The following is a 17,053-nucleotide window of genomic DNA, read 5'->3' on the forward strand; positions in this document are numbered from 1 at the left end:
AGGTTGGTTGTGAGGGTTAAGTAAGATAACATATCTGAAGCACCCCCAACAAACCTTAACTACTGCTCCCATCAGCACCACCGCCTATTACCACCGTATCTGGATTCTGAGGACACTGAGTTTAAGTTAGAAGCAAAGGACAGAAACTACGCAGCTTACGCACAGCAGACACTCCCTTGAAACCATCTACACACAAAAACCCCATCAAAGAGAGAGTCAGACTATTGTTTGATTTGCCACTTCTGTTTCTGGCCTGGGCTCTCCTGGGAACAAGAACCTCTTTACTGAGTGGCCTGTTTCCATTTTTTACAGCCACCATTTGTTTTCTCCCAATTACCTGCTTTCCTGTCCACAGCGGACAGGGCTTCAGGATGGCAGGAGGAAACAGCTTCACACGCCCCACTCTGTCTGTGAGTCCTCGGTACACCAGCTCCATATACTGCTCCCGGCTGAAAAAGCAGCCTCGAATGGTCATGTTGGCACCCGAAACCATGTGATCTTGGATCAGCCCTGCCAATGGCTGGCCATCCTACAAACCAAAACAGATAAGAGGAGAACAAAGAAAAAACTGAAGTCGCATTCTAATCCCTAATCCTGTGCTTGGGAGCTGCCCGCTAGCAACGGCCCTCCTTTACATCCCCGTACTGTCCTGTCTCTGAGCCGCACCAGGCCGGTGCTTGGGCTCCCCATCTTGAGAGCAAACTGCCTACCGGAGCACATGACCAGGGCTTCCTGACCAGCTCCCACCTTTGCCTTTTGCCCACTGTTCTGTATCAAAATTGCTGCAAATTCATCCAGGCCCCCTAGCCTTCTCTCTCCATAATCCTATCTGTTTCTAGTTACTCCAGCATATTTCTGGCATTTGTGCATAAATTTAGTCTGGCTGCTGTTAGCTGTGTCCTTGTTTTTATATTTTGGTTTTACGCTTTGGTATTTTTCACACATTTCTGGCCTGGTTCTCCTCTAAATCAGTCATCCATTCAACAAATATTTATTGAGAGCCTACTGTATGCCTAGGCACTGGGTTAGACCTTTAATCTACTCCAGTGGCCCAAGCAGACACGATCCTTCATGATGAGAAAGAGCTAGACAGTAAACAAATGACTGGACGGATCCAGTATCACAAAGAGTTTTAAATACGGGAGGAAAACAACAGGATGGGTCATCACGTAGATTTGGGGTGAGGAGGATGGTCAGGAACGGTGTCTCTGGGGGGCAGTACTGCAGCCTGGCCTGAGGAGTGACTTGGAGCGGGCCAGCGCAGGGAGGGTGGGGTTTGGGCCGAGGCTCCTCAAGAGGGTTGTGGAGGGCTTTGACGTGTGTGACTGCACAAGGAAAGAATGCCTGCTGTCAGCGTCTCTTCATAATGCAGCACGTATCCATGGTAGGCTGTTATTCACCAGATGTCAAAACAAGGGCCTTTATAAAAGCCTCAGTTGGGTGGGTACATTCATCTTTCCACAGCCTTTCTGATCCCCAGTCTCCTGAACCCTATCTGCAGGTCTGCCCTCATGGCAACATAAGGCACACTAAAGTAAAAATAGCTGTGCCCGCTGACATTCTCTAAGAAGCAGTTTTTGCAACCTTTTCACTGTTTATGGGAACTTGAGAAAAATCTGTGCCTCGGATCTACAGATTGTTATCATTTGCTGATTTGTTAAATACTGCCCAATATTATGTCCATGTTTCATAACTAAGGAACTCACAAATGCAGCCGTGGAGAAGCGCCAGGAATTTAACCACATGCACTGATTCAAAGGCTAAAAAGGATGCTTGTCAAACAGTCTCAATACTGTGGCAACGGGCTTTATGTAAACGCAAAGATAATTATTACGGATGAGCTGAATAGGTGGTGCAGATGGAAGGCGAGATCAGGTGGGGCACGCAGCCCTTCTTACGAAGCCTCTGAGTTATGAACGTGAATTAAAAAAATTACACTCTGTGTCTTAGTCCAAAGACAAGGTCTTATTTTGCTTAGAGGAAACACCCAAAACAGTATTAGGCATTTGACTCATCCCCCAGTCTTTGGGGGCAGATATAGATTTTCCCTTTTGCTTTTTTCCTCTAAAGAACATAATTATACGTTATGGGATCTAGTCAGTGCCTCTCTCCGTCCAGACTTTTCCATGACTAGAAAATTACCTTAATGGCCAAACTGCCTTCAGTGCCATAATCATGAATTCTAGGGAGGAATACTGATGAAAGCCATTTACTAAGGGTCTACTTATAGTTCTGAATTTCCTAAATCTGCTTAGGATCAGCAAGACCACCTCCGAATCAAAAACCCAGGTGACTGTCAGCTATCCTATTCCACCTAATATCACAGCAAAATGACAATACAATTGATGTCTTTGGTCAGGATGCTTTGAGAATTAGGGTATTCTGTGACTTGAATTTCGTAGCTAAGTCACAGTCTGGAAATTATGTCTCAAGCCTTGTTTAAAAAACTTCCATGAAGCATTGGCCCTCAGTAGATACAACAAACAGAAGAAAAAAATAAGAATCCACACAGAAACATGTAAATGAAAAGTGTAGCTGTTTTCTTGGAAAAGAAACAGCTAAAGTTCCATTCGTCTCCCATTTTAAGTAAGAAGACAACCTCCAACCCTGTTAAACACATATAACCAACAATAAAATGAACTTAAATCGGGTACTATGGTTAGTCAAGGAAGAGAACCTAGAAATAGAGAAGAAATAGAATAATGAACAAAGGGAAACAGAAACAAAGGGAAATAAAGACACGCCAAGAAAAATTACCCAAAAGTGGCTTAGGAAAACCAGCTCTTGTCCTTTTAGGACTTTGCCAACAAAGTCCATGTTTCACTTTTATAACCATTAGCAAAAAAATAACGATTCCACCTCCGCATTCACACTGAGGACTAAACAAAATTTATCAAGAATCAAAAGCTCTTTACCTCTGACAAAAGAAATTGTCTGAGGGAAATCCCTGGCAGTCCAGTGGTTAGGACTCTGCATTTTCACTGCTGAGGACGCTGGTTCAATCCCTGGTTGGGGAACTAAGATCCCAACAAACCGCACAGGCTGGCCAAAAAAAAAAAAATTTTGTCTGAAAGTAAAGTGAACCCTCAGGTCATCCCCTAGAAGTGTTTTTGTTTGTTTGTTTTTTGTTTTTACTCTTTAAGAATTCAGTTTATTGATGTAAGCTTATTTTTCTGTGTTCTCCCTGTCTCCTGACCTAAAACTCATAGTCAGGTGAGCATATGATGAGGCACATCTGGATCTTAAATAGTCCAGCCCTTCGCAGGACATGCTGTAAGCAATGAGGTCGCCTAGTCTACCTTATTCAATCAAAATCAAGTATAGCACATTCAAATTCACTGGCCTGAGAACTTCGGAGCACCCCAACTCCCCATGCGGCTAAAGTGCAGAGGTCACTCTGCCGGCAAAAAATGAACCATCTGCTGCTCGCTGGTAGTGTCCCCCGTGGTGAAATGTGACACTCCCTTTAGAGAGCCAGAAGGCCGGTTCAGTCCTGGGAGCCACTCACGGCCACGTGCCCTCACCCAGGCCCAGCCTCGCCTGTCAACGGGGCTAATCACACACGAGGCTGAGCACACAGGCTTGGGGGATCAACGGTGCTGGGTTCAAGTCCCAGCTTCGTCACTGGCTGGCAAGTCACTGACCGGTGTTTCCTCACCTGAAAATTGCACCCACCTCCTAAGGCTGGTGTGAGGACTAAGTGAGAATGTTTGCCAACTGCTCAGAGCAGTGCCTGAGGCCCAGGGAGCGCTCAGCAGACGGTGGCTTTTGTTGCCACCACCATAGCTACCACGGATATTATTTACACAAAAAGACAAAAACCCAATTTTCAAATTAGTCGAATTATTTCCTTCTAATTATTTCTTCTTTTTCTTCTAATTATTAGTAAAATTATTACTAATGACTAATAAAATTATTAGTAAAAATGAATCAAATTATTTCTTCTAATTTCTGGGGGACCTGAGTGGGCCCCTAAACCCCTCCTACCTATTGTCAGGCCCATCACTAATCAACAGTCAGCTAAGGTGGGTGGAGAAGGCAAAGAAAGTTCTATACAAATAACTGAGTCCAGGATGAAGCCACAGTGGTGTGTCTGGTAGGCAACGAGGCTGGGACGCTAGGACCCTGGCCGCCTGCCTGATTCCCCAGGTGGGACTGACAGGGGAAGAGAAGTTCCCAGGAGGAGAGGCTACTAATCGATGAGGGACGTCTCCGAGCAGCCTCTGGTGCTTCCTGGGTGCAGAGGTCTCCCTCTCTGCTGTGGAAGAGCAGCAGGGCCCGCACAAGAACAAGCCACAGGGATCTGGGAGATCCTGGCCCTTCCTCCTCCTCCTCAGCTCTGTGTCCTGCGGTAAGTTACACCATTTTTTTTTTTTTTTTTGCTGCGCCGCGCTGCACGTGAGATCTTAGTTCCCCGACCAGAGATGCAACCTGCGCCTGTTGCAATGCAAGCAAGGAGTCTTAACCACTGGACCGACAGGGAATTCCCTACACCATTTCTTCAGGCGTCAATGTGGACGTTAGTAGTACCTACCCCAAGGAGTGTGGGGAGGAGGAAAGGAGAGGCCTCCAACGTGCTTCGTAGTGTCTGACACTGAAAAAGTGTTTGGCAAACGGCAGCCATGGTTCTTTATTATTATTACTACTCCACACTGCAGCCCAAATGAATGATCTGTCATTGTGAATCACTGTGACGCAAACAGCTTATAAAGGAAGGGATTCACAGAGGAGATTCCTCGTGGGCTGGAGGGGAATTTCATCTGGACCCTTGGGGTTAAGGTGTCTCTTAAAACTCCTGCTTGTCCAGACTCAAAGGATCAGAGTCATCTGTGGACCTTGGGGACCCTCACAGCTGGGATGCTAATGCTTGTCAGAGGCTAGTAAGTTGTAGAATCCAAACAGACTGGAAGACAAGACCTATTAGGCAGCTACTAAACTCAGCGTTCTGGGATGACTGTTACAGCTTCTTTCCTGCCACCTTAAGGGGCAGCAAGAGAGAACCCTTTCCCTGCCTCTAGCCACTAGAGAGCTGAAGACCCCACCCGGAAGAAGCCAAGACCTTCTGTTCCACATGCCCCTGCCCTAGAGCCACCCACTGACTCCAGGAGCTGGCAAGGGCCCGGATCTGGACTGCCAAGTTGTGCTGGCGATGACCATGGAACGGCCTCAAGGTCAGACCTACCTTGGGAACAAGGTACTGCTGGTCCGTGCAGGCCAGGACGTAGGCCTCGGCCCGGCCCAGTTCACTCTGAGGGAAGTGGGCGTTCATCTCGTCTCCATCAAAGTCGGCGTTGTAGGCCTTGCAGTTGGCGTAGTGGAGCCGCAGGACTTTCTCCTCGGGCAGGACGCGGGCGCGATGCGCCTGGATGGAGGGCCTGTGCAGGGTGGGCTGTCGGTTCAGGAGAAGAATGTCCCCATTCTTCACGTGCCGGCATACCTGGGGGCAGAGGAGAGAACAGGGTGAGCAGTGGTGACTTCGGCAACATCGCTACTATTCCAAGGGCTCACCTTGGCCTGGGCTGTGTGTGCCTTCTGTCTGTCTCAGGTTTTATTCAACTAAATAAAAGGAGAACTTTTAGTCTGGACTGAAACCCTAGAAATCTTTGAGACATAGCTACTAAGCCCCTCTGGTACTCTGAGAAATAGCTGCTAGCCCAGCATAGTCCTGTCCTGGCTCTGAGCTCAGAGGCATAAGCCAACGAGGCTACAGGTCCCTGTCCAGTAATCTCTGTCTTCTTCAGAGATGCATGACCTTTCCGGAGTTTGAATTCTTCCGCGAATTAATCTGAAGAAAGAAACAGACACATCTGAAGACAGCATATCTACATATAACCATAAAACTCCTGGTCTGCCAGATCCTCTAGAATCCTCGCCAGGGTCGCATCTGAGTACGTTATTCGAAATGTGAATTCCACGTTTTAGAAATACTTGCCCAACCTCATCCAGCAGAGCCAGGACTGAAACACAGGGTTCCTGATTCCCAGTTCAATGCTCTCTGCAAATGTTTTATTGCACTTAAAAATTAATAATAAGTTTAAATTGCACGGTCTTCTGGGAAAGCAATTTCACAATAGATTTTAAAACATTTAAAACTTATTTCCTTTTGGCCTTTCAGAACAAAAAAGGTGTCAACGCAAGGTTCTAAGAACGTGTGTGTTTATGCAGCAGTGTTAACAGTGGCAAGGACTGGGAAAAACCTGGCTGCCCCACAGAAGGGGCATTGGTGGCTAAATCATGGTATGTACTATGGAATATTATGTAATGATGAATGAGGATGACTTGGTCCTGAAGCGATGGCAATAATGTATTCCAGTAAAAGAAAAACAATCCAGGTGCCATCTAAGGTGATAGGACGAGGCAATTTAAAACCCAACCCAGGGGATTCCCCTGGCGGTCCAGTGGTTAAAAGACTCCAGGCTTTCAGTGCAGGGTGCGTGGGTTCTTAGGGAACTAAGATCCCACATGCCATGCAGCACAGCCAAAAAACAAAAAATAAATAAATAAAACCCAACCCAACTCTACGGGTTTATATACACGAGGGAGAAGGGTACTTAGATCCTCACTGAGCTGTTTCTATGCTCTCCTTGAGGCAGGGACACACGGGAGGAAGGGTAAGGCACAGATCATCACCTTTATCTTTATACGTCTTAGTGATGTTCGTGTTACAACGAGCGGGTACTACTTCTATGAAATTTCTTTAAAAGATCTTCAACTATTTCTAAAGAAAGCAAGAAGAACTGCACAAGTGATGTGGGGGAAAATACAGAAAAATACAGAAAATACAAACTTAAAGAAGAGAATGAAAACCACAAGTAACTTTACTCCTTAAAGACAACCAGCGCTCACGCTTTTTTGTTCCTTACCAACATCAATATGCCACTGGTCACGTCCTCCTGACAGAACACCTCCTCCCACAAAGCTGACTTTAGTATACGGCCCTTAATCTTACGCTATATTAATCACTGGGCTTTCCAAATGATGAACAGAGATGCCACTTTAAAACACAAATACATGGGAATTCCCTGGTGGTGGTCCAGTGGTTAGGACTCCACGCTCTCACTGTGGGGGTCTTGGTTCAAGCCCTGGTCGGGGAACTAAGACCCCATAAGCCTTGTGGCGCGGCCAAAAAAATCTAAAAAATAATAAAATAAAAATAAAAAAACAAATGAATGAGGCAACTGCTACCCCAATCATTCTGCAGGCTGCCCTTAGCAGCCCAGGGGAATTATGGAGACTCAGTGAGGCCTCCCCCAACCCCAAGTCCCCCCCTAAATTATCCAGCAGACAACTGGTTGGGGGGAAACAAATTACTCCAAGTCTGGTTTCTTCTTATGTCGTCCACATTATGAAGTTGCATCAGAAAGCTGGCTACAGAAAGAGGCTAGAGGTCAACAAGAGATGCTCCCCACCCACCTCCCTGCATCCCTGTTCGGCTGGGCTGAAGGTGTCCTCCAACTCAGAGAAGCAGGGAGCAAACCCCTCAAAGTCTAAAAGGCAGTCCTAAAAGCAGCTAGCGGGGAGGCAGTCTTTCTGCTCCCCAAGGAATTCAAACCCGTCATCCCGGGCTTCCCTGGTGGCACAGTGGTTGAGAGTCCGCCTGCCGATGCAGGGGACACGGGTTCGTGCCCCAGTCCAGGAAGATCCCACATGCCGCAGAGCGGCAGGGCCCGTGAGCCATGGCCGCTGAGCCTGTGCGTCCAGAGCCTGTGCTCCGCAACGGGAGAGGCCACAACAGTGAGAGGCCCGCGTACCGCAAAAAAACCCCAAAAAACAAACCCGTCCTCCCCCCACCCCCATGTCCGTGTTTCCAAGGAGACCTGGATTCTGAGGATTCCCATGAGTGGCTGCCTAGGGCACCTCACGGAGCCTGAACTGACTTCCAAGGTCTATTTCTTTAGCTTCTCAAGGAGGAAACTGCCGGGACCTGTGGCTTGGGTCCCAAACCCCGGGCTCACCTCGGATGTGAGTCTCGAAAATTCAAGACATCCTCCAGCGTGAGCAAACCCCACAGCTGGGAAGGCTCGCAGGCCTGGCCAGCAGGCACCAGCCAATCCAAACAGAAGCCCTGGAGCACAGGGCGCTCCCCTCGCCAACCCAAACCTGAGGCCCTTCCTTTCTCTTGTCTCTAAATAAATACCGCAGCAAAAATTAGTGTGCCCCAGTGCCTGGGTCAGAGTTCCCAGGGGCAGAGCCAGAGACAAAGGGCTGCTCCTGGCTGACTGCTGGGGCGGGAAATGAGGCTTGGCCGTCCTGGCCACTTCCGACTCCATTTACAAGGCCCAGGAGAAGCGGCAGAGACTTCACCCCTCCCAGGGGAAATGGCTTCTTCCACTCACCCCTCCCCCTCCTCATCTAACCTGCAGTTTGTCCTTTCCTGGACCTGGGTCTGTCCCTCCCGGTCACGTCACCCGGCCCTCTGGCCCAGGTCCTGATCTATATGGAACACATTAACCAAAAAATTACTTTACAAATTACAAATGAATTGTAAATGCACACGTATCTGACTACATATATAAACATTACATACGGCATCACTGAGATTTTTGGAAACTAAAGATAATCACCTTTAGACCCAATATAGGTCCCAATATAAGGACCACTTTTGTTTCATAAGTTCCCTTCCTGTCTTTGCCCCAGGGCCACATCCTCAGGTCAAATGTGGCCCTCACACCTCAGAGCCTCCTGCACCTCATCCTGGACCCATCCAGTCCACAGGGGTTTCCCAAGTGCCTCCTACATGCTGGGTGCTGGGGTGAGTGGAGGACCGAACACCCTGCTCCGTTCTCACGGGGTTTAGGAACTCGAGGTCAGACAGATGGGGGTACCTGGAGTGACAACATAACGCAATGAGGGTTGGGGGGGGTGAGGTGGGACACACGGTGGGGGGGACCCTATTCATGTTGTAAAAGTGGCAAACTGCAGGCCACCTGCTTTGCAACTAGAGTTTTTTGGAACACAGCCGTGCCCATTCACCTTGTACTGCCGTGGCGGCTTTCACGCTACATAGGCGGGGCTGAGCAGCTGCAACAGCGACCGTGTGGCCCGCAAAGCCTAAGATATTTACTATCTGGCCCTTGGCTGAAAAAGGCTGTGGACCCCTGTCCTAGCGGAACGAAGGCTTTGCAGAAGGAGGAGTGGGCCACGGCTGGGGAGTGTCAGGGAGGACCAGGGACGGCAAGTTCAAGGCCTGACGGGAGAAAGAGGCCCCATCGATGGGACGCGAGAGGTGGGGCTGGGAGACAAGGCAGGGACAGTGCGCTCGGGATGTGAACCTAGGCTGGGCGACAGGCGACTGGGCCAACCTCACTCCGTCTCCCGGCTGCTGAGAACTCATTTCCGTCGCTTCCCACAAGCTGACCTGAGTGTGCAGTGAGGCCCACCTGCCCTCTCCTAAGCCCACCCCCAGCCCCACAGACGTAACAAGGCCACGGGAAGGAAGCTCCCCTGCGCATCTGCCCATCCGCACTCCCCACTAATGTCAGAAACCCCCGTATCCTTTTGCTTTTGCTCCAGTCATGGATGAAGCTACTGCTTCGCTGCCTCATCACAAAGGCCCTGAAACCCAGTTCCCCCCGCACTTTGTTCAAAGGGCTCTCCTGGGTCACACATGACCTTCATGTGGACAAATCTGCATCTTCCTTCCGTTTCCTCACTCTTCTGAAACTTCGTATTTAACTCCACGAACACCTACTAAGTGCCTCTGGGAGATGCAAAGACACTCTGGGGCTGGTCTTGACCGGGAAGAACCCCCCCAGCACAGGTGGGAGACAGATGCAGATACCGAGAGCGAGCCCTCTCTCCCTCGGCGTCCTCCCCTACCTGCCTCCCGCTTCCACGGGTCCCCCCCACCCCCACATCTTCTCTCTGTTGTACTTTGTGCTCAAAGAGTTTAACTCTGATAATTTCATTTCTTTTTTTTTTTTTTCACTGCACCACGTGACTTGTGGGATCTTAGTTTCCCGACCAGGGATGGAACCCGTGCCCCCTCGCAGTAGAAGCTCGGCGTCCTAACCACTGGACTGGCAGGGAATTCCTGATAATTTCATTTCTTAACTCTATGCCCCCTAACCTAAGTGCCACATTTCTACCTTTCACGGGAGACTAGCTAGCCCTTAGATTCTCCACCATGACCTCAGTTCAGAAGGACCCAGACACACCTCCTTCCAGGGCACTGGAAACCACGCTTCCTTCTCACCTTCTCTCTTTTACAGCCCTGACACCCAGCCTACAGCCAAGCCTCCCCTACTTCAAGGTCCCCTTGAAACATACCCTGCTTTCACCCTCGGTTCCCCTGCAGCCCCCAGGCTGGCCCTCAGCTGCCTCCTGATGACTCCAAACTCGCCCGGCACGCCCACCCTGCCCACAGCCCTCTTTTCTTCTCCAGCTTCATGTGGGTAAAGTCACCGTCCCCCGTCGCTGTTCCCTTGTGTCCACCACGCCACTCAGCAGCGGTGACACATTTATGGTCTCATTCCCTGGGGGTGCCCCTACCAGGCCGTCCACCCCAAGACAGCAGGATCTCATGCACGGTGCCTGGCAGAGTGCAGCACGGCACCACCGGACCCCACTCTGCTCTCTTCTCTCAATTTTTTTCTCAACATGTCCTACTGTGAGACTGTTTCACATGCTCGACTTGAGTTAGTACGAAGATTACCAGTGTTTGCCTTGCTTCACCATAAATTATGAAAAACACACCTTGATTTCTCCTGCATCTTTCTCACAGCTCCTAGCAAAACACTAGGCACTTAAAAATGGCAGAATAATCCTGTGAGCCTGAACACAAATCTCACTTAATGCACGAGAGAAAAAGCAAAACAGGTGACTAGATGTGTCTGCATGTGCCCCCTGCCACCAAACCAGAAAACGCATGGCCTGTTCCTACTGCTTGACCTCGGGACAGCGGTGAGATGGAGAGGAAGCAAGAGGACAGGCCGCGGTGAAGAGCAGTGGGGACCAATGGTCACCGTGACAAGGCTTCCTCTCCCCCTCTGTCCTCCAACCAAAGTTCCTTCAAGGACCAATGGTCCTCTGTAGAGCTCAAACCCACCAAAAAGAAGACCTAGTCGGCCACTGGGTCTGGATGTGTCAGAGGGCAAGAGGAGGTCTAACAAGCATGCAAGTGGGTGCGGGAGACACAGCCATCCCCTGACTCTGGGCAGTCACCATAAATTAATCCCAAATCTAGCCCATTTCACTCTAGCAACTTCCGCCACTGTTGCCTGGTTAGGCGTTATTTGCTATACCCCTCCCAGCAGGAATGGCTATTATCTGACACAGACACAAGTGATGTCACCCACCCATCTGTCCTCAGCAGACATTGCTAATCCATCATAAACTCTTCCCGGTGAAGCCCAGATAAAGCCTCAGGATCCCTTAACACAGTACTACAGGCAAGAGCTAGCTGTCCCCCGAGAGTGAAGTATCAGATGACACCTGTCAGTTGTCAGTTATCAGACACAGAATGTTCCCTTCCTTTAGGGCAGTGCTCAAACTTTAGCATGCAGAGGAACCCTCTGCAGAGCTTATTAATATACAGATTCCTAGGTTCCATTCCCAGAGAGACTAATTCAGGGGTGGGGGGAGGGAAAGGGGAAGGAACGAATGTGCGTTTCCTACTAGCCCCGGGGATGCTGCTGCTCTGAGGACCACCCTTTGAGCAGCCCTGTTCAAGGGCAGCAAATCACAACGGAGTTATAATTAAAGAGTGTTTTTCAAGCCCCGACATGTACCCAGAACTGCGCTGCACACATGGGACGGCCAAATGAAGTTTTGTTTTTGTTTTTTGTTTTTCCGGTACGTGGGCCTCCCACTGCCGTGGCCTCTCCCGCTGCGGAGCACAGGCTCCGGACGCGCAGGCTCAGTGGCCATGGCTCACGGGCCCAGCCGCTCCGTGGCACGCGGGATCCTCCCGGACCGGGGCACGAACCCGCGTCCCCCGCATCAGCAGGTGGACTCCCAACCACTGCGCCACCAGGGAAGCCCTACTCACAATTTTTGTCCCCTGGGGCTTAGGTGCCCCCATGGCTGGTGTCAGGAGCTGTTTGGCCACGGCCTCCCGCTGGGTTAGGTTCGAGGCGCTCAGGGCCGTGCGGCTACCATCCTCGTTGATGACCATGGAGGCTCCTGGGTGCACACTGGGGCCGTTGATGACCGCCTGCCTCAGTTCCTGAACGTTCCAGGGGGTGACTGGCTGAGGGTAGGTCAGCTTTGTGGCAAACACCTGGAAACAAGGAGTGGATGTGAAAATTCAGGGTGGGCAGAAAGGTTACACGGACCCCCAGATCCGACTCAACAGGCTGTGTTACTTTTTCCCTAAGATGCAAAGGTACTCTCTGAGCCAAGGTCATCCTTCAGCAAGTAAAGCAGCATCCTCCCTGTCTTTTCCACATTTTTCCAGACCCGCTCCCTTAAGGAAAGAGATTGGGTCTCCTTTTCTAGCAGAGTCTGCTCGAAGAGAGTAATCTGAGTGTTGCAGTTCACACAGTAAATTTTTTTAACCCATTTAAAAATTTCACCATTTCCTGGTCTGCCAATACACTCATTTAGTCCCAAAAGACAGAAAATAGCATGGAACGCTAGCTTGAGAGAGACGGCAGGTACCCGCCCTCAAGTACCATCTTCTCCCGCCAACATTTCCCCCACGCCTCCAGCAGCCATCTCTAATTGATGGTGGCCCATGCCTTGAGCCCAGACATGCCATCCAAATCTCTTTACTTGGCCTGAGATGAAACTGATTTGGTCTCCTGATACATGAGAAAACTCAGTGCTCCATGTGACACACTGGACCTGCACCACACTCCAAGAAAAATGAATTCCCTGGTTAAGCGAGTTCTGAGCTACTGAATATTAAAACCCTTTGATGCTTCAAAAGGCACGTATAAGTACATGAGCAAGTCTGAGAAGTCCCAGGTAAAGGGACTTGCTAAATGCTGGCCAGGTCTCGACGTGAGTGGCTCTGTGTGAGAGGCCCTCCCCGCCCCGTGGCCCACTCCACTTCTGCCACTGCACTGACCACTGCCTGACAGAGTGTATATGTACAGACTGTGCCCGACTTAGGACTTGGGGGGGCTTTACAATGGTGCAAAAGCAACACGTGTTCAGTAGAAACTGTACTCCCCATTTTGAACTTACGTCTCTTCCTGGGCTACTGAAACATTGTATGATACTCTCCTGAAGCTGCAGCTGGCAGTCAGCCCCGTGATCACGAGGGTAAATAACCCATACACTCAGAGCCGTCCTGTTGTTCACTTTCAGGACAGTATTCAATAACTTAACAAGAGATATTCAACACTTCGTTATAAAATAGGCTTTGCATTAGATGATTTTGCCCAACGGTAGGCTAACACAAGTGTTCTGAGCGCATTTAAGGTAGGTTAGACCTAAGCTATGCCGTTCAGTAGGTTAGGTCCATTAAATGCATTTTCGACCCACGGCATTTTCAACTTACGATGGGGTTTACGGGGATATAACCCCATCCTAAGTCGAGGCAGATCTATACTTGTGTATCTGTTGATGTGTCTCCACTGCTGCAATGTAAGCCTCACAGGGGACGTGCTAAGTCTGCGTGGCCCCCTGCTGGGTCTCTAGCTTACGTCCCAGACTTGGCCTCTTCTGCTTCTGCTAACACCTGTCCACAAGGCTAGGTGGGAAGGGCGGGCCACAGGGGACCAAGAGGCAGTTCACACACCCTGCTCCTCGCGGCTATCCTGCGAGTAAATACCCCCGGCCACCACGGCCCTGAGGCTTGGGGCAGGCTGGAGACAGGCAGCAGGGGAAATTCAGAGTCCTTCCATTACCAAACGGACCCGGATCCAAGAAAGAGAGGATCTTGGAAGGGGGAAAAGGAGCAACACTAAAGGTCCCTCCCACAGTCGGGGACCCTGGAGTCACCATGAGGCCAAAGCCAAAAGGGGCAGCCCCTGCCCTCTGTCCAAAGAGAGCAACGAAGAGGTCTCCTGCCAGGGCCTCGGACTCAGGAACCTCCCAATACCTTTTCCCTGCCACCCGACCCAGCTTCCAGATGCAAAGACCCCTGGGTTCCCAGGAGGCCATGGGCACCGGACTGGGCGTTCTCGGACTCTTGTCCCCTCCCACAAGAGCCCTTGCCCAGGAAGCCCATGTGTGCCCGAGGGAGGAGGCGGCAGCAGGTGGGAGGCCATCGGAACACCTGGGCTCTTCTCTCTGCTCCTCACCGGTCCTCCCCGGAGGGCGGCAGGGGGGCCGTGCACAAGGAAAGGAGCCTCTCCATGGAGGGAAGTAAACCATCTTCTATTACTGACCTCAAGGCCCATTAAGGAGGAAGCCGATTAAGGGGCCGCTGCTAACGAGCACCACAGCTTGACGTGGTGGGGGAGTGAGAAAAGGAGGCTGGCTCCTCGAGGAAACACTAATGGGTGGATGGGGCGAACCGCCTACCCCTGCAGATCTGGGAGGATGGCCGATGCCCGCTCTCTGGGGCTCCTCCGCGGCCTGACTCCTGATGCCGGCAAGTACATGGGACGGAGACCGCCCCCCGCTTCCCTCCTCCTCATCTCTGTCATGTATTCAATCTCACTAGGAAGGCTTAAAGATTAGGCCAAGGCAGGCAGGAAGAAGCTAGGCGAGAGGGATGTGCACCCTGCCATCTGCTCCCTGGCGGCCCGGGAGGTGGGTCTTCCTTGTGGGTAGAGGGTATTTGGACACCTGGCAGGGAGTGAGAGCAACGCCACCCCAGGGCCCCAGGGTCCCCTCCGAACAGCTCGTCCGGGAAGAGGCAGAGGCTGTCCCCACCCAGGCCACTGCAGTCGGCCACATGCCTTCTCCCCAGCCCTCCTCGCCACTCCCATCCGCCACCTGACAGCACACACCATGGGAATTCCAATTTCATTGGTGTTGATGTACATGTCCGGGCAGATGACTGAGCGGGCTGCATAGTCGACTCGCTTTCCCATCATGTGCTTCCGGAATAAACCATCCTTCTTCTCCAGGATCTTTATGGGGAAAAAAGTCCACAGAAAGCATTTAAAAAAAAAAATCAAGTATGTTTATCATTTTCTTCCTTCAAGACAACATGTTTACTAATTAACCCCTTTGGCTAGCAATGCGGATCCAACTCACTGCTCACCTGTCTAATGCCGGGGTACTTTTCCATCATTAATTTGTCCATCTCACTATCAAACACAATATTGACGTGGCTCTGAAGGCGAATCCAAATGTTGTAAAGTTTGTCTGTGAGGGACTGGCCTGGAAGTAGACTCAAAAAGGACCGGTCCATAGCGATCGAAGGGTCTTTTTCCTGGCCAAGACACAACCAAGAGAACAGGCGTGATGGAAGAACCTCCAAAAGGCCAGGCCTGGTTCCATTTTTCTTTCTTACTAGAGCTCTGACAAATGATGAGCTCTGGAGTTTGCCTTTATGTCTTCTTTTTTGTGGTACGCGGGCCTCTCACTGTTGTGGCCTGTCCCGTTGCGGAGCACAGGCTCCGGACGCGCAGGCTCAGTGGCCATGGCTCACGGGCCCAGCCGCTCCGCGGCATGTGGGATCTTCCCGGACTGGGGCACGAACCCGTGTCCCCTGCATTGGCAGGCGGACTCTCAACCACTGCGCCACCAGGGAAGCCCACCTTTATGTCTTTTGAACTTGACAGATCAGTGGCAAAAGTGCTCCTAAATCTCTCTTGTCCATATGCATCAACAAAACGTCAGCCCCACTACCTATTTACCAGCCCGTATCTTTCTGGGAGTAAAATGAACTCAAATTTCTAAGAAGTCTCCTTCCTTTCCTTTTAAATTGACACACAATTATTATCTCACAGTTTCTGAGAGTCAGAAATCTGGGCACAGCTTAACTGGGTTCTCTGCTTCAAAGTCTCCCCCCAGGCCACAATAAAGGAGTCAGCCAGGGCTAGGGTCTCATCTAAAGATTCAACTGGGGGAGGACCCACTTCTAAGCAGACACGGCTGTTGGCAGGATTCAGTTCCTTGAGGACTACTGGACCAAGGGCCTCAGTTTCTAGTTGGTTGTTGGCCAGAAGCCACCTTCAATTATTTGCTGCATGGGCTTCTCCAACACGGTAGCGTATTCCCTCAAAGTGTGCAAGCCAAGAAGGTAATGGATGTATGTGCTAGCAGCAGCTGAAGTCCCTTAGTATCTAACTCTTAAGGCAACCCTAGAAATTCTTCCCGTATCAATACTCTTCTTATGTAGCTCTGTTATCCTGCGAGATAACTGAATCTCATATGGAGTTTCAGCTTTATTTATGGTTTTGGAAAAACTTAATCCAAAGCACTCATAAAAATGCAGGTGAAGTAATTTCTTAAAAGGAAAAATGTTTGCCTTATGATTTCCTGTGCCATCAATTAAGATGAAGGCTATGTCAAGTTACTGGCTGATCTCCAGGCCTCAGTGAAATTTTTTTTTTTTTTTTTTTGCGGTACGCGGGCCTCTCACTGTTGTGGCCTGTCCCGTTGCGGAGCACAGGCTCCGGACGTGCAGGCTCAGCGGCCATGGCTCACGGGCCCAGCCGCTCTGCGGCATGTGGGATCTTCCCGGACCGGGGCACGAACCCGCGTCCCCTGCATCGGCAGGCGGACTCTCAACCCCTGCGCCACCAGGGAAGCCCGCAGTGAAATATGTAACCAAATCCTTTCAGTATGTCTGTCCCTGGCTCGGCCTCTTCCTCTCCTCCCACACCTGCCCAGGTGACAGGCCTTAAGGCAGTAAGCTGCCCTAGAGCACCACCTACTGACACCGTCTGGTCTCATGGGGGGCTGGGTACGACACAGGAGAGAGACATACGGTCCTTTGTCCCAGTGCGGGTCAGATGAGAGAAGAAAGCTGCCAGCACTGAGGGGAGGGAAAGCGGAGGGTGGGGGAAGACCCAGCAAACGAGAATGTCTTGGAACCCATTAGTGATAAAGTGGGCTTGTCCTCAATCCTGAGGAACAGAAGGGTCTTCTCCGTTACAGAGAGGACAGGCCTATTTTCTGTTCTGGCAGAAGGAGCCTCACAGGGCGAGATGGTCACCTACAGGATGACAGAGGCCCTGTCAGACTAACTCACCTCTTACGGCAT

The 17,053-nt window shown here is 50.6% G+C and overlaps 1 protein-coding gene across 2 annotated transcripts in view; it reads right to left on the reverse strand.

The window, feature by feature from the left end:
- POLR1A (RNA polymerase I subunit A) overlaps nt 1-17,053 on the reverse strand; it is a 77,925-nt gene that overhangs the window by 40,603 nt on the left and 20,269 nt on the right. For both annotated transcript variants that reach the window (XM_082642176.1, XM_082642175.1), the window contains exons 10-14: nt 15,104-15,274; nt 14,847-14,969; nt 11,990-12,220; nt 5,183-5,437; nt 338-529 (exon numbers count right to left, since the gene is read on the reverse strand). In XM_082642176.1, coding sequence (XP_082498302.1) covers nt 338-529; nt 5,183-5,437; nt 11,990-12,220; nt 14,847-14,969; nt 15,104-15,274 — 972 coding nt within the window. The remainder of the gene's footprint in view (nt 1-337; nt 530-5,182; nt 5,438-11,989; nt 12,221-14,846; nt 14,970-15,103; nt 15,275-17,053) is intronic.

This window comes from Mesoplodon mirus (assembly GCF_964341445.2).
Source record: "Mesoplodon mirus genome assembly, chromosome: 14".
Taxonomy (NCBI): domain Eukaryota; kingdom Metazoa; phylum Chordata; class Mammalia; order Artiodactyla; family Ziphiidae; genus Mesoplodon; species Mesoplodon mirus.